This window comes from Mastacembelus armatus, chromosome 16 (genome assembly GCF_900324485.2).
Source record: "Mastacembelus armatus chromosome 16, fMasArm1.2, whole genome shotgun sequence".
NCBI lineage: Eukaryota > Metazoa > Chordata > Actinopteri > Synbranchiformes > Mastacembelidae > Mastacembelus > Mastacembelus armatus.
Genome location: NC_046648.1, coordinates 23,724,327 through 23,746,112, shown reverse-complemented (window position 1 = coordinate 23,746,112; position 21,786 = coordinate 23,724,327). Strand labels below are relative to the sequence as shown.

At 41.7% G+C, this 21,786-nt stretch overlaps 2 protein-coding genes across 6 annotated transcripts in view; both read left to right on the top strand.

Moving 5' to 3' along the window:
- Window positions 1–22: 22 nt before the first annotated feature.
- ensab (endosulfine alpha b) lies at window positions 23–8,169 on the top strand. The gene is made up of 3 exons (XM_026316846.2): window positions 23–203; window positions 2,976–3,098; window positions 4,657–8,169. Exons 1-3 carry the CDS (start codon window positions 144–146, stop codon window positions 4,825–4,827), a joined length of 354 nt encoding a protein of 117 aa, XP_026172631.1. The 5' UTR covers window positions 23–143; the 3' UTR covers window positions 4,828–8,169.
- Window positions 8,170–9,267: 1,098 nt separating this feature from the next.
- Window positions 9,268–21,786, top strand: part of mcl1b (MCL1 apoptosis regulator, BCL2 family member b) — a 43,618-nt gene continuing 31,099 nt past the window's right edge. For 4 of the 5 annotated variants that reach the window (XM_026316579.2, XM_026316580.2, XM_026316578.2 and 1 more), the window contains exons 1-3: window positions 9,268–9,885; window positions 10,158–10,408; window positions 10,581–10,693. In XM_026316579.2, coding sequence (XP_026172364.1) covers window positions 9,417–9,885; window positions 10,158–10,408; window positions 10,581–10,693 — 833 coding nt within the window. In that variant the 5' untranslated portion in view covers window positions 9,268–9,416. Of the gene's footprint in view, window positions 9,886–10,157; window positions 10,409–10,580; window positions 10,961–21,786 lie in introns of those variants that run through there. The other variant, XM_026316582.2, reaches the window with a different exon arrangement.

The window sequence follows — 21,786 nt, the reverse complement described above, 5'->3', positions numbered from 1 at the left end:
ATGTCACATCTTGTTACGCCATTTTTGTTGGGGCGCAGTCGTGTTCAGAAAAGGAGGGTTAGGATCTGTACAAGTACATTGACCAGTATCTCGTATCTTTATCTCTTTGGGTTGTCTGACGCTTGCTCGCACTTTACACTCCCATGATGTCGTCAGAAAACCTGGAGTCGGACACTCAAATGGACTACGAGGACGAAAAACAGGTGGGCTTCTCGCAACTGTCTTAATGTTGTTGCCTAACCCCCGTAAATGCTAGCTAGAAGTGGCTAACAGCAGCTAGCACAAGTGGAGTGTTTGTATTAGGCTTAACGCCGCAGTGAGACAGGGACGACTCCTGCAAAATACCTAGAACCTTCATAAGCTGTTCAGTACGTTCAGAGGTGGTTTTTATCGAGACTCGTTGCCACCGTGTGTCCCTCAGTTTTGTCCCTTCCTTGTGTCATTGGCTGGGGAGTCCACAGCACCTCTGGCCTCATTGGCCTGTCCTAAGGGGGTCTCAAAACATACCTTAGAAGGCCAGCCGCCTCTAAATAAAGGCACACCTAGGTGATTTAATTTGGTGCACTTTGAAACAGCAAAAACCCCTGAGCTGAAAATAACAAACCGATCACCGTTTCCTTTCTAAATGTCACATGGTTTGCGATTCCAGATGGTGTTGCCCTTACTGTGACAACACTGCAGCACTGATGTGCACATACTTCAACAGCTGGATCAGTGCATCTCCAGACATCTGTTGACTTCAGTGTACATTAAATTGTGCATCCAGTATGATTTGTTTTTGTCTTCAGTTTGTTTATGCACTACCAGCAGTGTGGCCAGAGACGAGAGAAATTTAAGACAAAGCCCATTTGATGTTAATATAAAACACAGTATCTGTGACTTTTCTCCACAGTCATCGAACTGAAATGCACAGTTATTAAAATGCAAACTGGAGTCAGCTGGCAAGTATTTCAGAAAGAATTAGGCTGGAAACCTGGTTTAGTAGCTGCTCTAATAATTCACATATCTTAGCTGGTATTGTTTTAGGAAAAAATAAGAAAAATGACTCGATATGCATCTATTAGTATATATTGATGTATTGCAGATGCCTTGCAAGCACCTGTTTGGCTTTAAAGTAGGTTGTGAGTTCCAAATTCAGACCTCCCTTTAAACTGTTGGCATCCATGCATAATCTTGGATGTGTACACATACCCCGAGTCATAAATTTGCAGTGAATGGTAATTGTGTGAAGTGTTTTGACACACTGTATTTTATGACGGCTGATCAGAGTTACTGCCAAACTAAAATCACTCTACAAAAAAATTCTGTGAAATATGGGACAGATTGGTGTCACCTCTAATCCACTGTCTCCAAATCCTACTTAAACCCACATTTTATTTAAATTTTTCTTCAGTATTTCAACATTTGTAAAGATGCATAATGTATTAGGAAGATTTTTGTATGAAATGATATACATTTCATACATATATTTCAAAACATTATATATGTTTTTGAATTTTACAATTTCATTGAATACTCACTCCCACATTGCAAACATTACAGTTTCAAAGAGGCACTGGAACAAGTAGGCACCTACATCTGTGAGATGAAATAGTGGGGAGGAAATGTTAACTCAAACTTTGGAGCTACCTATGGGAATTTTTAAAATTCAACACATAACTCAGTTTAAGACTCTTCTCGAGGGTTCATCAAGAATGTTGTTGGATTCTGCAGTTTCCCTGAAATGGGGCCGAATATAGTAGCTCATAAATTTCTTTTCTTGGGCCCAAGTGAATCAGCACAGTTAGTCCCACACGTACCCCCTCCTCCTGAGGGAATTGGCTGTTCATCGGCTTCTGTGTCCTGAGTTACATTTTATCCCTGCCCCAGCAAGCTTTGCAGGCTGAATGCCTGTCTTGTCTGCATAGGTCGACTGTGAGCAGGGGAATACGTGCAGGGAGAACAGAGGTGGCCTGTGGACTATGTCTGCTGTAGTTTCTTGTGCACTTTCAATCTATTACTTTCTGAGCAGGTTTTAATTTGCAGTCAAAACACTAATACAGTGTACACAAAACAAGTTATGCCTTCGTGGCCCAAAGTACTGCCCTCATTAACTTCCTGACAGAGACTTGAACAGCTGGTATCTGACCAGTTTGGCTGGTGTTAGTTTATTGCCACATCAGACTTTTGAAACTCCCTCTTGGTGTCATAAGAACCTGAAAATATTGTCTTATTATTGTTTCTTGATCTCAGTTACCACAGAAAACACAGCTGCATATAACCAGTGAATTCACAAAAACAGCGAGATTTACTGTAAAAGTTATTTACAATGCTGGGGTCGACTCAGGAAGCAGAGAAACTCACAATAACAGCAGGTACAAACCTGTGATTTAGCATTTAACAACACTGATTGCTTGATGTGCCTAAAGGGCAGTTTATTGCTTTTTAAAAACTCAATGTAAGGAGATTTCTTGAAAAGGACTTAAAGAGGCTTGTGGTGAACAGTGACTAGTTTAGATACATACATGATGTTCCTGTGGACAAAATATTTTTAACCGTGATTCACATGGAGGGTTTTAGTTGTTAGTGATCCATGTAAGACTCTAAAGATCCTTTAGGCCTCAATTTTAGATTTCTGTACTATATTTCCTTCTTGGGTTATTTCCTCTCTAGCATGGTGGTTATGTGAGAGACTGTAATAGACATTCATGCTGTGACTCACACTGTCATGAAAAATCTTGAGTTCCCACTAGTCTTTGTCACAGTTTTTAACCCACAGTGGAGGCCTGTTGCTCCATAGTCGACTTCACTGGAGGAATTTTTGAGTCTTTGCAGAAGCAGTAGGATTTTTGCAATTGTAGAAAGATCATAAATGACACAGCCATCTGTTCGAGTTGTGCTTAAACTTTCTCAGAGATGTACCATCTGACACGTTGAAAGCTTTCTGTTTCCAGTGACGCTTTAGTGTTTATGTCTATGTGTTTTTGTCTCCACAGGATTCCCAGGAGAAGAATGCAAACCCAGTGAAGGCTGAGGAGGCCAAGCTGAAGGCCAAGTACCCCAGCTTAGGCCAGAAGCCCGGCGGCTCAGACTTCCTCATGAAGAGACTACAGAAAGGGGTAGGTGACCGTGATTTGTCAGTGATTTGGCTGAAGACATGAACAGAGGGGATGCAGGATAGTGCCTCTCAAGTTCACAACAGGCAGGTGTCTGTCAGCACTGTCCTGCTGTTGTACACAACAACATGTTACTACGGCCCATCTGATGTTTGTACACTTGAGCTCCAATGCATTACTGTCACTGAAAAATTCAATCTGAACACTTTGAGCAAGATCATACCTTTGTTTTATTATTTGAATTTTTTTCTTTTCCTGCAGATAAATAACCTCATGTAGACACTATATTGGCTTGTTTCAGGCTTGACTAGAATGGAGTCTTATTGTAGAAAATGTTTCGGTGCTCTAAAACCTAACTGATAAAGGTTTGGTGTCTCTCACAATAAAAGAGCTCTGACTTCTCTCGAGAGTTGCCGTTTTGTGGTACATTGAACACCTCTGTCGGCCAGAACACGGTCCAGCACATTTGTGGCATCAGAAATTACCTAACAGGTAATTTCTATTTATAATATGAACAGAGCCCAACATCTCTCTGTAAATACCGTGGCTCTCTCCACCTACACATACTGTACATGCTACAGAGAATGTTCACCTCTGCACATGGTTGAAAGTCATTCTGGGAAATCACTGATTTGGAGTAGGAGGAGACGAGGCAGCCTGAGAGGAAAGCCAAAAAGTAAATTGCAGAGCTTCATCATACAATAACTCCCAGAATGCACATCATCACAAACTGATGATATCAAGCACAGGTAGAGAATCTGAGAGCGGATGTTTCCTTCTTGGTTTTTTGGTGATTGATTGATGCAGCACAATGTAATACTCATCAACATGAACAGTCCATGAAATAGTTAGAAATAATTGAACTCTTTCATCTTTTGTTGTGAAAGGAGAGGTTTATATTTTATTAAGTCTTAATGTGTTTCCTCCTTGTGCCTATACTGTGTGAAAAAGTTCCTTCCTAATGTGAGTTCTGTGCAAAAATGCACTCCAGATAATTTCATACTATAAACAACTTTGATCGGTACAGACTTGATTTCACAGGCTTGTCCTTGTGGATGTGTGACACATTGTTTGCAACAGTTTTTTCAGGTATAGTTTTATTCTATTCTTATCTCTATTTAACTTTTACCTGAGCAAGTTGTCCACTTGTTCTATTTGAGGGTCCCTGCCATTGCTCGCTGGGTCAGAGCTGTCAGCAAATCAGCGTCAAGTGCGCAGCACAGCTACTGTAGAAGAAAAGAGTAGGAAAAATGACAGTAACTCTGAAGCATCACAATAGCTTTGGTTAGACTTCAAACATATTTTTGCACATTACGAGTACTGCGTATTTGGTTCTTCATCTCTTGCTATGGGATTTAATGGGAAAGGGTCATCTACATGACCAGTATAGGCAGGAGGATCAACTCTAGGGGCTGATATCTTCTTTAATGTACATGTACACATGTTATTATATCATATGTAAAGTCTTAGAGGAGAACCAAAGCTTGTTTTCTGTGCTTTACTGAAAGCAGTCAGCAGTGTGTCGCTAAAGCTGCGACCTTTTCTCTTTTTTCTCTTACAGCAAAAGTACTTTGATTCAGGCGACTACAACATGGCCAAGGCAAAGATGAAGAACAAGCAGCTTCCCGTGGCGGGGCCTGACAAGAACCTGGTGACCGGTGACCACATTCCCACGCCACAGGATTTGCCACAGAGGAAGTCCTCCTTGGTGACCAGCAAGCTAGCCGGCTAGCCTTCATCATCCCAAAAAAACCCTCTTCCCTCCTGGGGCTCCCTCAAACGTCCCTCCTCCTCCTCACCCATGTCCCTTAAATGTCCACCCCCTCCCCTCTCCTCTCTTCCCTTTTCATCCCCAGGCACCACTGGCTTTAACATATCGGGCAGAGTTGTATAAGTTTAACTCCATTTGCTTGTATGTGGGTGGGGCGGGGTGGGAGGACTGGAGGTACAGGCAGCCCATGAGGTCGCAGCCTTCTCTGCTTTCCCACCACGCACAGCTCTGCCCCCTCTGCGCACTCTGCTCTACCGCCTCCCTTATGTCTTGGTTTTCGGTGTTCCAAGAGGCATCACAGTAGGTGTGTGTCATTGGGCAGGGGTTGGATGGGTGAGTTAATGCACTTTGTATTCTGTATAGTATGTTTAGTTCTTTTTTTGCATCCTGAATGACACCAAAATAATGTGTGTAAGGAAGTTAGGAACCATGATCGCAGCGTGTTCTTTCATCTTTATGTTCTCCTCTATGCTGGTGGCTGGCTTTGACAGGAGGGTATGTATGTATGTGAATAGTTGCTTGCATACCAAATCAGTGAGGGGCAGAGTTCTTTAGCATTCACTGACATCCTAGCAGGAATTAGAGGAAATGAGTGAAGGCTTCCTTTCAGCTCATCCTTCGGTCACCTTTTGTCGAACAAAAACTGAGGTCATCTGCTGCATCGTCCAAACGGGGATTTAAAACACCACCCTTTTCTCTCTCTGCTCATGTTGCTTTGATTCTCGACTCCCTTTGGTCTTGTGCTCTTTAAATATGCTGCATGATTGTAACATGTAATGAAAAAGAAAATTAACATGTTTTTTAATGGGAATGGGTCATTGTATTAAGGTATTCGAACACAAGACCCTAAAATGTCCACAGTCACACATTACTTGCTTTCATTTTTGCTGTCCCGACAATCCATGCACACACGTTCCTGTTCGCAGCCCAGAGCAAGAAGCAGCTGGGTGTATTTGTTAATTATTTCTTAAGGCTGGATTCACCGTAAGTCCCGGAGTTCAGGCTTAGTTTGGCAGCAGTAGAGTTGCATTAGGATGTGTGTTTTCTATGAGCCTGAAGGATTTGTGGGGGGACCGAAGCACCCTACCTAGAATAAATGCTTCTGTAAATAATTCTCAAACAAGCATCAAGCATGTAGTTCATGATGAGCACTGCGCTTTAAGGGCCAGACGAGCTAGCTCCCAGTGTCTGATCACTTGTCTTTCTGAAGTGATTATCATCAGGCACACATTGTGATATGATGAGGCAGAACCGGCCCAAACTGGTCTTTCTCACGTGGTGTTCGGCTCTGATGGAGGTTTTGTTGAACAGTAACGTGAGCACCATCCAAACAACTTACCAGCTTGTTGAAACGTTGCTACACGTTTGAGTTTCAGTGCAAACACATAATTGACAGGGGACGGCGAAGTCTCATTAAACTGAAAAAGTGACCACAGTCATAGCCTTCACAGTTGTGGCCTGCAGTGGCACATGCAATAAAAATTGTCAGACATTTTTGGAAAAGAATTATTTATTCTAGCTGCTTGTAAAAGCTAAAACAATGCCAAGGAGTTCTCAGTTTTTTGGAGACTGTTTTAACACTTTTAGAATACAGTCAGATGTTGTGGTTTCCTTGGTATCTTGCCCTCTTTGGCAGTTTGCATTGTGAAACACTAACTTCAGTAAAGAATTACTATTGATTTTCTTCCCTAAAATCTTAGCTGGAGTGTGGATCTACTTCTACTGCTAAGCTAGCTGACACACTACACAGACTGATCTTTGATCTCAGGGGTGTTGGAGGCTAAACAGCAGGCAACCTGATAACAGGTGTCAGTCCAGCTCCCAAGATCATCATTACAGGCTTAAAGTAGGACACTGCCTGCCTGCAGGAAGCACTCGCTCTAACACTTGGCTAAGCAGAGAGAGAATTTATAACATGGTGAGGGGGCAAAGTCTGAATGTGTGTGCTCTGGGCGCAGGTCCCACCTGGTTCTGAGCTGAAACAGGTCACCAAATCTGCGAACGTGGAATGTGTGCCGTCCATACATTCAGAATCTGAACTGGATGCAGGCACTCACTGAGAATCAGCCTCCTTGTATAGTACTGCTTCAGGGAACTTTCGCAAACACACACTCTACCATGTAGGCTAGGATAGGGTGCATGCACCATCACATTCTTAACCTCACTTGTTTTTCTTTGAGACTTTAAAATGTGTCAAATTTGCAGTGGGTGAAAGAAAACCGACCTGTACATATGTGCTTGTTAAGGTGTTGTATGAATGCACTGCTTTTCTCTGTTCCGGCCGCTGTAAATAGATTTCAACAGGAAGGCATCTTTGTGTTTTTCCCACCTGCTTTTCACTCCTTCATAGCCTGAGCTGTTTCTGATTTAATGGTTCCTCTCTCTCCTTTCAGTTTAACACTACTTCTGCTCTATCTTATTGTATTGCAGAGGCCATGTGAATCTGTATCATATGAAAATATGTGTAAATGCTGCTGATTCAAAGACAAATCTAAGAGATGATACCCTGTAAAGAACACTTGTCCTCTTGATTTTACCAGTTTGACTCTTCTCCCAAAGTATCTCTGTGGCTCTTTGGCACAGTCCATGCAGTTTTGGACCGTGGTAAACTTCAGTGCAACTTCTAAACCACAATTTTAAAGGTGTATGGTTGAAATTGATCCAATTTTTGTTCTGACCACAGCTTAAAAAAGAAAAGTCTAGAATGCTTTGGTTGAAAAGAGCACACCACTTAGCGTCACGTTGTGTTTAAAAGCCTACAGTTTCCTCCTTTACAAAGTGAAATGGGAAAATAAGCTACAACATATTCTCTGAACAGTGGACAGGAGTTCTTGAGTGCTACTTGATGTTTGGCTTTGCACGGAGCATTTCGAGAGGAAATAACAGGGTATATTTCAAACCCAAAACACAGGGTGTCTCTCGTTCACGTGCCAGAATGTATAAAGAAATGACAGGCTGTGTGCTCTGAAATACATGTGTGCTGCTTTTACCTTTTACCTGTTTTCTTATCGTTTTGCAAGTAAATGTTCCTTTTAGTCTTTTTTTTTTCCTCTCTCTCGTGTGTTCTCTTTACCGCATAATTAGTATAGTCCATCCTGGCCCAAGATAACTGCAGGGAAATCAGAGGCACCCTTGCTTCCAAGAATAAAATAAGGGTTTACATGATAAAGAGAAAAAACTGGAGAACACAGGAATGATCTTATGACTTCAGAAAGTACAGGAGTACTCAGAATGTGTCAGTTGTATGGGAGTAGGTGAGATGATTTTTGTCAGTATTTGAAATAAACTTTTACATTAATAGGATCTCCTTGCCATCTTTGCATTGATGTCAGGTGTCTGTTCTTTTTCTTAAGTTGAGTACTACATGCTGAGAACCCACGTGCTCATGGATTCTGTTGGGAAAAGCCTCTTAAGTTGAAATGTAAAACACATAATGTCTGACAACACAACACAACCTCTCACTGACCACTAGAGGGAGGCAGAATCATTTCAGTCTAACGTGGCACTGAAACAAGAACATTCTCGGTTTTTCCTCTTGGCCAATAATTGTGGAAATTCTTTGTTGTGTAGTCAAGAACCTCGGGTTAAAATGTTTCACAGACTGGGATAACAAACTTCCTGTTTGAACTGGAGGAAATGTGTCAGTAGTCTCCAATGATAACAGAGGGTGTACAGCATGTTCTAAAAAGCATAGAGTGGGTTATCATCAGTGGTAATGACGTGTTCTGCAGTTCTCTAGAAAGAATCCTCATATTAAATATGCACCCAGCCCCCGGGATAAATTATCTTTATATTCAGATGTGTCTTTATAGTTTCCCCCATTTATAATAACTAACAACACTGAATTTAAGGCTATCCAGTGTAACGTTTAACTATGATATAACAAATAATTTTATTTAATTGTTTCACTAAAACTGAAACCTGAAGAGGAGTGTTATGGTAATTTATAAATTATAACTTATAAAAATTATACAATTTATAAGGCACAACTGCTCAGTTTAACGGGGTAAATTGTTTGATTTTAAAATGTATTAGTTAAAACTGAATTAACCCTGTGATAGATAGATAGATATATTCCTATTCAGATTGTCCAGCAGCTCTTATATTTGCTTTAAAATAGAGATTTTACTATAAAATATAAAATAGTGTAATTGTAATCATGATAAACTATTATTACTGTTTTCATTTTCGATAATATTCTTGTTCTAATTTTTTTTAAGTCATGGAAAAATACAGAAATGACCCTCATCAAATCGCCTCACAGCTTCAAACTGCCCTTCCTTAAAAAAACAAACAAACAAACAAAACAAACAAACAAACATAGATACAAATAATTTGAAAGTTGACGCAAGTTGACGCACGCAGTGACGTGACGTCGGGGGCGTATATAAGGATGGGGAGTACTTCACTTCCGCTCCACTCCATTGCGCCATGAGTGATCGTTAGGGCGAAGCGTCTCTTTAATCTCACTCAGGCTAGCAGCGACTTTTCACTGCGGCACCTTTTTCCGTCTCTAACGTGTAACCGAGCTTTTCGAAGAAACCAGTGAAATGAGCTTCATTCCGTCGACGAGACGAGCCGCCCTCATACCCGGAGTCATGATCGTCCTTCCCCAAGATGGAGTCCTGGAGGGACCCGTGCACTACGACTCCAGAGATCCCTCCACACAGTTTACCTTGGACTCTCGCAACGGGAACGGCGGGACGGCTAATCCGAAAAGACCCAAGAACCTGGAAGTCAGCTCCACAAACGGGTACGCGACAAAATCCATCGTGGCCGACACGGACGACATAGAGGACGGGTCGTTACCCTGCACCCCGGAGCTGCAGTCGGACAGCGAAGCCCCCAGCTGCCCGGCCGGGGACGAGGTCCTGGAGAACGACACCAGGCAGCTCATCTGTCAATACCTGAAAGACGTTTCTGGACTTTCTAAACCCCGGTGGCACGACTCCAAAGCACTGTCGACAATGAAACGAGTTGTGGAAGACCTTTTGGAAAAATACAGATACACATACAATGGTGGGTAACGTTAGCCCGCAGGGTGAGGGGGATTAGCTGCTTCAGGTTTTATTTAACCCTGTTAGTTCCTCAGGACAGGCTCCATGTTTGGACCTGCTGTTTTATTCTCTCAGGGAAACATTAAGCTAAGTTTAAGTCAGCACTCACCCACTTAGATCTCTGTTTTCAGAGGAAGTGAGTTGTAAAGTTGGTTCATACTCTCACAGAAATGGCTTTTTGAAATGTGGAAACAAAATGAGGTTTCTGACCCAGACCGTCATTTTGGTTTTTAGGTATGATCAACAAACTGTCCTTGGACGACAGAGGTGATGATGTGAGATTCGTCAGCACTGTAGCCAAGAGCCTGTTTGCTGATGGGACCACCAACTGGGGTCGGATCGCCAGCCTGGTGGCCTTCGGGGCCGTGGTGTGTCAGTACCTGAAGGAGAAAGGCAGGGGGGACTGTGTGGAGCTGGTGGGGCAGGAGATCTCCACCTACCTGCTGTCAGACCAGCGGGACTGGCTGGTCAAAAACAACTCCTGGGTGAGTTATGACTCACAGCTGAATGACAGGATATAGGAACAAACTGCTGGTTGCATAACAGCCCTCATTGTGCAGTGAAGTCTTCTGTGTCCAGTGGACATAACCCTTTGTCCCCTGTTCTCCTCTGTTCCCATATAACGTTTCTAATCCTTTTTCTTTTTTGGTTTTGCAGGATGGCTTTGTAGAGTTTTTTCGAGTAGCAGACCCAGAGTCCACGGTGAGGCACACACTGATGGCTGTTGCTGGTGTTGCTGGTCTTGGGGCAACTCTGGCCCTGTTGATCAGGTGAATTTGGACACTCAGAGACTTAGTTTTAAATGATGGGACAGTGACCACCTTTTTGTTTTTGACTGAAGAAGACAGAAATGAAAGTTTTATCAGTCATGCGCCCCTTTCTACACACACACATCATATCTAATTTACTCAATGGGATGGTTTATTATAATTCATTACCAACTAGATTGTATTTAATTTACAAAGAAATTTATTTTTTCTAACAAATGTAAAGTAACTTTCTATGCAAATTAAAATGGTTATGGTAAGTCAGTTGAACTGATTTTCTTGCTTGCTTTTCTTATGATTATGTTATGACTCTGTGGCAGTAATGATTTTTGCAAGCAAGCCATAGGCCAAAACAGGAAGGAAAAGCTTTTCCATGAAGCTCATTTTCATAGAGCCCATTCGTTGCCTGTGGATCGTATGTATGGACACCTCAACCATGTCAAGGAAGGAGGGGATGGATTTGCATCACTGCAGTGTGGCTTTTTTTTTTTTTTTTTTTTACATAAAATGTTGGATTTACACTGAGGAGCACCCACATGCAGGGCTTTTGTCTGTACAGCACCCTGGAAAGTTTGAATCTGAAATGGACATGGACTGAGTTGGGCTTTGTACCTGCTCCAAAACTGAAAGTAAACGGAGTGAAGGACACTGTTGCTCACAGAGATAAAGCAGACATTGATTAGCCTTACAGATCCCGCTGTAAGCTGACAGATCCTCATAGGTTAAAAAAATAAAATGAATAGAAATGTAATTCATGTGTTTTGACCTTTTGATGCCAATCTCTGTTAGGGGGCGTTTACAGAACACAGGTTCCACTCATTGGTTCTGTCACTGCAACCTAAACTAAGTTTAACTCCTATGCTCTTTGAGCTTTTGGTGGTTATTCACACCACAACCAAAGACGGAGCGAGAGCTTTTGTTTCCTAGAAATTTGATGGGGCTGTGGCAACACCTCCATCGCACTTAGCACTCAGCTTAGAGCCGCAGGTTTGCAAGTTGCAGTTTGTAGTGTGTTGATCTCTCGAAAAAGCTGGTGCACAACAGCCAAGTGTAACAGCTAGATTGTGAAACTGGGGTAAAAAGCAGTTCACAACATCCTCAAAGTTGCATAACAGTCTAGAACGTGTGTTGCAGAGGATTCATACTACGCAGAAACCAGTGACTTGATTAAATATTTGCATTTGATTGGACATTTAAATGTTTCTGTTTTGGTTTGTCAGCGCTCAGAGGTACAACCTCTTTCTCCAGACATTAACTACAGTGGCTGCTTTGCTCTGCTGTACTGTTGCCTGTTAAAAGTGATCTAAAACCTTCAGCTTTAGTGGGGACTGTGTCGAGCCTAAGGCAGGGGAATCCTTGGTGATGTGTGGCTGCACCCTTGTTTGTTTAGAGCCTCCTGTTGTCTCGGGTTACAGCACAAACACAGCCCACATCAGGTCTTAGGAGGAAATGGGAGATGAGCCTCTCCATGGTGATGTGCCACAGAAGACCTCACCTAGTCCTCTCCTGCAGCTAGTGATGTTAGCTACCACCCTGGTTACCCCTCTGCAGCACATTGTGAAGAACAGGCTCCTACACAATGGGGAATTTGAGGCTGAGGCAATTTCATCAAGCAGATTGCACCATACACAAGTGGACTGAGATGCAAAAAACAGCACCTGCAGTGTCTCGGGCCTGAATATCCAAAGTGCATCAGTCTTTGAACAACCTCGGTGTTGCTAACCAGCTTATCAGTGCAAAAACATCATTTAGGTGGCAAGGGAAATTCAAACCACTTGGTATGGTTTGAAATAAAGGAATTAATGCAGGTTAAAACTGAAAATGAAACATTGAGGTTGGGTATGTTGACACAGTTTCCTCCACGGTGATACCCATTGAGGCTGGATGCCAGGGTTTCTCACAAAAGAGGTCACCCTTTTTCTTTCAACATAATTGCACAGCCTATGAGAAACTCTACAGTTTTACCTAAAAGTGTAAGTCATTAGTTGTGGTTGAACAACTGTGCTAGTGCAGTCTCTGCAGAGCAGTGCAGCTGTAAGCCTGTTTCAGGTGAACACATTCTTCAGGTGGGATAGTTTCAGGAGTGGTTTGAGGTTGTTTTTTGGACACATGCCTAACATTGAGTATCATGTATACAAGGAACTACCCAACCCACTCATTGTCCAGGACTATACTTATGACAGGCTGTTTCTGTGAATTAAACACAGGTTTTGTTCTTAATAAGTGTAATTCTTTATGACTTTAAGGAAAAGAAGTGGTTCTCTGCAGGCATTTCAGTGTCTATTGCAGAAAAGAAACTTTAGGCAAAAACTTTCCAAAGCATTTTAAACTAGATAAACTACATATGATCATGTTTCATTGCTCAAAGTTTTCTTCCTACAGACATTCCCCACATAAACTGGCCGGCTGCAGTTTTATTTGCGCTGTGGTAACCTGAGCTTTGAGGAACAGTCTCAGCATTGGTTGTGAGCCTCTCCACTTCCCCATAGCAACGCCCCGCCCCGTCTATTTATAAAAAGCAACAGTTTCTGGGAAGTCAGCTGACGCAAAACTTATCTAAACAGAAATTCTCCACTGCAGTTCTAGTTAAAAGTTAAAATACTCAGAATTGTGACCCTGAGAGCCATAGATATGTTCGCATTTTGAAGGAGCAGTGTACAGTCTGTTTGTTCTTTCATGCCTTGGCAGAAAAAAAAAAGACAGACCGAGTACTTTAAATGTCACAGGACTTTCTAGAGCTGCTTCACCAGTAAAGAATTACAGAGTTGCAGCATGTCCTTTGAGCTTCAGAGAGTCTTTAATTAAATCTTAGCCTACAGTGTGTGGGTTCTCTTTGAGTCTACAGAACCTGTTTATAAAGACGTGTAGAGTTTCCTGAGGCTGTCTGCTCAGCTCTTCCTCTTTCAGCAGCATATTTGACCCCCTGTGTTTAGTGCTGCATTGTTCCCCTGCTGTACACTTTCCAGAAATCAATTATCTTTTTGTTTCTTCCCTTAATACCTATGCTTATGTTTGAGTGAGCTTTATTTTTATGCACTGCCATGATCTTCAGCATGCTATCGTCAAAGCCTCCATTCTTGTTGTACATTCAAATTCTAGATTGTGATATTTGAAATTCAAACCAACAGGTCTGTGCAGGAAGCATTTTTTCTCTGGAATCAGCCGGGAGATGCCAGGCGCTGTCCATAAAACTGCAAAATGCAAAAGTATGCATGCAGTGTGTCTGGTAAAAACCCTTCTGTTTTGAATTAAACACAATCCTTCCCCTCATTCCTGCAAGTACCTACAAGTGGATGTCAACACATTCTGCAGTTTAAGCTTCAGTTGCATTGTGTCATTGGTCCTGGTAATGCCCTTTACAGGTGCCAACGCACCTTTTGACTTGATAAGCTTAGTATGTGCTGAATGATAACAGCCCACTGACAGGTGGCACGTTGGGAAGTCAAATTAACATCCAGTGTGTACTGTCTGTTCACATTAAAACCTGTTTGCTTGCTCCGAAACCAAAGTCATGCGAGCTGTAAGCTGATGTTTACACATCTGTGATGGTTAGTATATGTTAGTGTGAGAGTCTTAAGGTTTCATGTTGAACTGGAACAGAGAGCTGTTCCAAAGAAAATGAATCCACACCAAGTTAGAAAATTAAAAAGTTACAGGAAATACCCCTTCACAGCTATCGCCACCATTGTTTATTATGCATTGTAGAACATGCTCATGAGCTGTTTGTTGTTGAATATGTGTATTGTTGTGAGAAAAGAGCTTTAAAGAGAAGTCAGATCACAGGGCTCCCATTCATCAGGGCCTTAATCTGGACTCTGAACATTAGGCTATTTGTGGTAAGTGGATACTTATCACAGATGGAGTTGAATGCACAGGGTGAGGTGTCATGTTCCTTTCTGAGTGGAGTCATCTTGCCCTTTGAAACTTTATTCTCTGACCGATGACCATATTGCAGTATTAATAGACAGCTTTACCGCGCTGGGACGGACCATCGTCATTTTTTTACTGCAGCAGCTGAAATCCCTTAAAACGGTCAGTTCAGTGTTTCACACAGTCGGAGAAATATTAACCAGAAACAAAATAAATACTGTACTTTGTTTTAGACGCCCTGTTTTTTGTTATATCCATTTACAGAACATTTCACTCATGCACTGGGTCGTCACAAGAGCTTCTCCAGAACCTTTACACCGTCTGTGACGGTATGAATGGATCAGCTGTATCATGGCCCAGTATCTGGAAAATATGCAAATTACATCAAATGGTGTGTTTGGTGCCAAAATTTCAGGAGTAGCTGTGCAGGTTCCCGGAGCTGTAGCCCCTTTATGCCCCATTACCAAACCATTTGATTCATGGGATAGTGGTCATGCCTTTATTACAGATCTCAGTTTGCCTAATTACAGCGTGTTAGCAAACACTTGAGCTTTCAGAACTTCATTCAAAACACCAAGGCCTGCAGATTTATTTTCTCACTTAATCCCAAAGTGACTTCAAATGATTAGTTTTCTGTCCCAATAGTCCTGAGCCCAAAGAGTTTACCCTCATATCAAACAGGAATGCAACAGATTCTTATAATGGAGGAGCTGGAACCAGAGTAAGGTTGGGGTTTGTTTGTGCTGTCTGTTATGTGAGTTTACACAATTTTAAAAGATGTTCTTCATATTTCCATTTAACCTGACCAGGTATAAATATGTGGATTTGTTTGGGGTTCCTCTGCTAATGCAATGTCAGTGTGTCATGACTAACCTGCAGTGTTGGTCTGACTGCGGTGTCATGGCGGCTACGTGTCGTTATTTTGCTTAGAGGTTGTTGTGTCCGACGGCACTTTCTCAGCACACAGTGTACTTTGAAGCAGGTCGTTGACCCCGTTCCTACGTGATTCCAGGTTTTTCCTGTTCTGGTTTATTACCAGGGAAAACAACAGCCTGCTAACAAGGCCAGGTTCTTGTCAGCAAAAAAGTGTGAGTGTGAAGACATTTGATCTGAGAATAAACAGCTGGCCCCAGCAGTGTAAGAATGCCATTACTAAAGTGTTCAGGTATCTGTCTGGTTGCAAAAAAGAAGAATGTTCCTCAGTTTACATTTAGATGGGACTGACCTAATTTAGGAATGTACCAGGAAGCTTCAGACTTCAGACTGAAGTATCTATGATAGTCACGTGTGTGTTCGTCTTGAATACAGTTAAGAGGAAAGTTTTAGGGTTTTTTCTGGGAAAATCTTTCTAGATGACAGTGAGTTGCCCTTGACTTCTCTAGAAAAACTACTCGGGTTTAGTAGAATCCCGTTTTCTTCAATGTATTGTAAACAGTTCAGGTAATATTGGTAAGTGACACTGCCAGAGTTACCTGGGAGGAGATGAACTGGGCAAAAATGTGTTCATGAGCATAATATAATGGTGCAAACACAATACAACATTTGCAAATAACCAAATCACCAATAGCGTCTGTCCTGCAGTGAATCTGGGGCTTTAGTGGCTTCGCAGTCCTTAAAGCTCCAGGGCTGATGGGAACCTGTTCAGTGCGTGAAAGAGAAGGATCAAGACAAAAATGTATAAGTTTCAAACCCTGGTTTAAAAATGTGGTTTAGGTAAAACCTGCTTCCTGGCCAGCTGTATGTAGTGGGTTTTATGGTATATAGTTCTTGCAGTGCCTGTAAATGTATTCTGATTTCCTGTGCTAAACCTGGTTTCTGTCATTAACCAGATTTCTTCTGTGCAAGTAAAACATGGGAGCCAACTACTTCAAGCTTCTGAAATCAGCAGATAATCAAAGGTGGGAGGCTAATTCCAACTTTTATAGCACATCGCTTTTTTTCGATGACACAATTGCTGGTGAAGTTTGAGAATAACGAAAGTGGGTGACATGCATATGGGAAGTAGGTCAACCATGTCCCTAATCTGTATGACATACAGCACACGTCTCTGCGTGTCGTGCTTTCAGAAGCATCTTGACTTACAAAGGGTCTCGTTCCCCTGGCTGCTGTTTTTGAACTGTGACAGTCCTGCGCTGGTTTTGACCAAGGTGTGATGCTGCTCTGTCTGGGTAAACCATCAAGTGGGCAGCTTGTCTGGTCACACGCTGTCCAGCTTCACCATTTCTTTGGAAACCACATGTTTGCCAAGCATCGATAATGGTTTGTTGACATCTGCAGACCCGTTCCATGCGGCAGTCTTTAGAGGTTTGTGGCTCAAAGGCCATTGAGTCCAGCTGGACTTTGGTGCTGACGGTCATCCGTTTATGTGGTCATCTGGAGAAGATCAGCATGTGGCTGTGCGTAATTCATATGACTGATTCATCTGACCACAGCAAACATGGAATCATGCATCTTAGGATCAGGTTTTTTGCCTCAGCATGTGCTAAATGGTTGATTGTGTTGAAACCTTTTTGAACTGGGAGATAGAGTTCAAGAGATTACCTCATCTCCAGCAGGATAATTATAGTCCTGTTCTTCTTCTTTCATCTGAAACTGCGATCAGCACTAAGTGAGTAAAACATGAACACAGACCCTTTGCGTATGAGTCATGAGCGTGCAAATCCCTGTTTGGACTCAGAAATGCAGGCAAAACCACAATTTTTTATGGGGTCGGGCAACTATCGGTGCTGTATGCTGCAAACATGATGACTCGTATCCTAATAATGTCTACGATTTGGACAATATGACAGGTCAGACTGAGCTGGAATCAGTCTGTTCTGTGTGGGAAGCTACTATTTAACGTTGGGAGATAAAAGTCACGTTCAGTCAGACTTTGCCCCCTCATGGATTTGAATGAGGCCACTCTGCTGGCACAGTGACACTGCCAATGCAAAGGACTCCAGAAAAAAAAACACTGGGTTGTCAGCAAAAAAAAAGTGTTGGACCTGGCTCAACTTCTGCTTCCCCCTATGATCATCCCTCCATGAAGTCATACCGACCCTTCCTCGTTTGCTTCATTCTGTCTTTTATTACCCTGCTCTCAGTCCCTTATTGCGACTGTGTCTGGCCTTCCTCTCCTCACTGTGAGGTTTTCTGAAATGTCACAGTGTCTGCTGATTGTGGATCATAGTTCATGAGTCTGTTGTGGCCGGTCATGGTGGTTAAAGCACAGTCTCCTGGAGGATTACTTTGTTATGTGAACACTGAATTTCTGTTGTTTGCTTGTGACAAAAGATAAAATAGTTACCTTTGTCCTACGCTGTTGTGAAGTCCTGTTGTTGATTATTAAATGGTGCTGTAGTGTTTGGTTGTGTGATAAGCCTTCACATTCAAGGATCTGTTACTAGACGTCATTGTCTCAGCTGTAACTGCTGCGACACGCCACCACTAACACACCCTGGGTTGTTTTAAGTCCTTTAGTCCTTTTCACTGTGGGAACTTTTCTTGTTGCTGTTTTTCTCAGGACTGGATTCTGTTTCTGGCCTAACTCCAGTCCTAGTCTCGGCCACAAAACCCTGGTTTTCTCAGGTTGTTAAACAGGAGGAAACAATCATCACTGAGATGTGAATGATGAATGCGAAGTCTGGATCCAGTTTAGTGTATTTGTTTCATATTCATGGTTCTTTAAACGTGGCAGAAACACAAGCAGGAATGTGCCTTTGGTTCCTTACTGTTTTTCCTTGTGCTACTTAGTTCCTGGAACTTTTTGGTTGAAAAAAAAGATGCTGCTGAGCCTGTGACAGCTATAGATCCTATGTCTCTCTCCTTCTAATTGAGTTTAAAATGAAATTAATTAAATGAAATGCATACAAACCAAAGTGATCTGTGTTGTGTGAGGGAAAGAGAATGTCCGACAAATATTTGGTGTGTTTTCTCCCATTTACCTGTTTCCCATTAACTGCAGCACAGATCAAGAACAGATCAACACGAACTGTTTGCCAGTTGTTTATTATTTGGTCGTCACACAGAAGAACTGTTGTGTCCAAAGGAATCTGGCACCATAGATAGAAAAACCAAAACAACCGAAAAAAAAGTCGTCATCCAGTTTTAAGTGACTTTAATAGGACAAAAATCAAATATTCATTTCAGTCATTTGAATTTATTATTAGTTTCAGAAAAAACATCATATCACCATCCTCATGCAAGGGAGTGCAGCTTATTTGCACATGCAACTTCAAGGTGAATATAACAATGTCTGATTAGATTAAAAAAAAAAAAGAGTCTGAAACATCAGTGCACAGTAGCAACATTTGTGCACTTTAACACAGAGGGAAAACCCAACAAATCTAAAAAACATACACCTCAGCTGCCTACACAGAGATTAGGAGCAGACTCGATCTTAGACCATAATACTTTTTTTATCTAACTCGAAAACATATTTTTGTGTCCTGGCTGATGTGCTGATGATTTAATTGGCTTCTTCTTTCATCACATTAAAGCAGAACAAACTGTGCTAAGAGATTCACTTGATCACGTCACAGTCAAATGCAGATGTTTAAAAGGATTCTCACTTTAAAATACAATGGTTTTTATCAATCAATCAGTCAGTCAGTCAACCAATCAGTCAGTCAGTCAGCCAATCAGTCAGCCAATCAGTCAAACCTTATAGCACATTTATGCAGTTGAAAGTGCTTTACAGACGATTAAGACAAGAAACAAAACAAAAACAGAACAGTGACACTAATGCACTTAGAAAAGAGACAAAGACTATGAGCAATAAGACACTTTGAAGAAGATGCATGAAAGTTGACGGGGACCAGCGTGGAGGCTTTAAAACAGACGTAATGTGTTTTCTCCCTCTGGTCCTGGTTGGCACTCAGACAGCAGAGTTATGCAATTTAGCAATATTTTTAAGAAGAGACACACCAGCTGGACTGTGACTGCTCCTCAGAAAAGATTTAAAAATAAGTTTGCACAGCTGTAATTCCAACAATGCAGCTGTCAACCCACATTAGAGACAGTGAACATGGAAAATTACATTCTGTGAACGTGTTGCGACGACACCTATCATTTGTTTTTATTTCATCTGAACCAGAGTTGAAAAATTGACGTTTCATTTATTTTTTCAATTTGTGTTTTTCACCTTCACACTTATTAACCACAAGAGCATAAACCTTTGCAAAACAAGAGGTTTGAAGGGTTTTTGCTGCTGTTTTTACTTGTGATCACTTTCATTAGATCGCTCAGCTGTGTACAGTTGAACAGAGCCTTTAAAAAGTGTCTTTCCATGCATCGTTTGTGTGTCCTCCCTCTCTTTACATGGTCTGTGGCTTTGAACCACATCAGTTTAATATTTAACTCTGAAAATTAGGGACAAACGGAAAAAAAGCCTGTTTTTCCTCAGACTTGCATTACAGCTTGACTGTGCGACGTTTATTAGCTCTTTAGCATATTAATTATGTCAAATTAAGTATCTAATGAGTAGAGTAGCATCCCTCTCTGCAGCTCTGACCATATTTGTTGTTTGCTGATGCTCCGTAACTCACAGACTCTACAGCTTCACATCTCAAAAACAAAACCCATTTGACAACAGTAACATGGGTGACAGTTTGGAGCTGGAAGGAGAAGCATCTCTAGGTGCAGACAGTGAGAGAAACATAATGTTAGACAACGGCATTAATTCATGAGAACCACAGGTGTGTCAGTCGGTGCTAGAGGAAGCGTTGAGGTCCTGTAATACAGGTATTTACAGTATATTTGCTACACCCTAGAACCTGTAAATGTACTGTGTACACATGGTGCAGGTTCCTTATAATGCAACTTCAAGACACAAGGGGACTGACTGAAGTTTCAGTGAAAGAACAAATGTAACTTAAGAAGCTTGTTCCTTGGTCTGAGGTGAACTTTCACACCCCCCTATGCTTTGGGACAAGAGTCGAACCAAGTCATTGCTCCAGATCCCTGCACATTTTAGTCCAGTATTCAGGACAGCATGTTCCAGCTGAGTAGGTGTAATTTGCAGGAAATGACCTGGGTCTTATGTGTTTTTACTGAGCAGATGAAATTACTGTTTTTAGTCTGTGGTTTCTCAGTTGTACACACCTACACAAATCTACACAAATGACAATTAGGGGCTTTTCTATGAGCTTTGCTATTGTTGTGTCTCTTAAGGTCTTTCTGTGGAATTGGGTCATGGGTGAAATATTTTGTCCTCCCCCAGCAAATGATGATATGAGGGATTACAGACAAAATAAGCCCTCAGCTCATAACCAGAGACACAAAGAGGCCTGCCAGCTCCAGCCTGACGCTATACAGTTCCAGAAAGAAACTGTTTGTTGGTCTTTCACAGAGACAAAGAAATGGCTGCTTTGTGTCTTACAGAAAAAACACAAATTGAAAAGATAATCTACTCAAATTCTGCCAGAAATGCTGCTCAGGTGGATTATATAGTTATAAATATTTGCAATATTTTTGTAGTGTTTGCCAGTGGCTTTAATCTAGTGTTTCAGTTTCTAAATGTCTCTGTACTGGAATTCAGTCAAACTTCCTTTAAAGCAGTAAAGAGGTTTAACAGTTTTAAGGGCTCATAAACAGCCAGCGTGTCCTGTTTGAAGGTCTGTTGAGCAACAACGTTAATGAGGATTGTGATATTTTTCTTCCTGTCAACAAATTCCTATGCAAAGAGAGAACCAGCAGTTAATTGACTGTAGTGTCACCTGTGCAGTCACAGCCTGACGTGTCAGAGCTCCAAAGACCTTAGAGCACCTCCACACACTGTAGTTTATTTTGACTCTGTGCCAATGCCAGAAATATTTACTAGACCACAAATGTGGAGTAATCCACAACTGAAAATAATCCCCAACAAAAGCACCATTTACTCTGGTTTTAGTAACATTTGCAAAAACTACAGCTGTTTTAGGAAATGACTGAGCACAGTTTAATAACAGAACCTTACACCTTCAGTAGGAGCCAGTTGGTTTGGGTGTGGGGAGACATAGACAGGGTGGGGAAGGCAGAAGGTCTAAACATGAAAACATTGTTGGGTTTGGTCTTTACGGGATTTGTTGACAGTGAAAATGTAGAAAAAGCCAACTGTGTTCTTCACAGGTTTGCTTATATCACATCAAAACAATAATATATAATGAATCATAGTGTAATGAGGGAGATATGGGAAGTTATCAGTTTAATTGATCAGGTGAACACATGGACTGTGCTTTTCTGACCGTTTTACAATACAAACATTAACA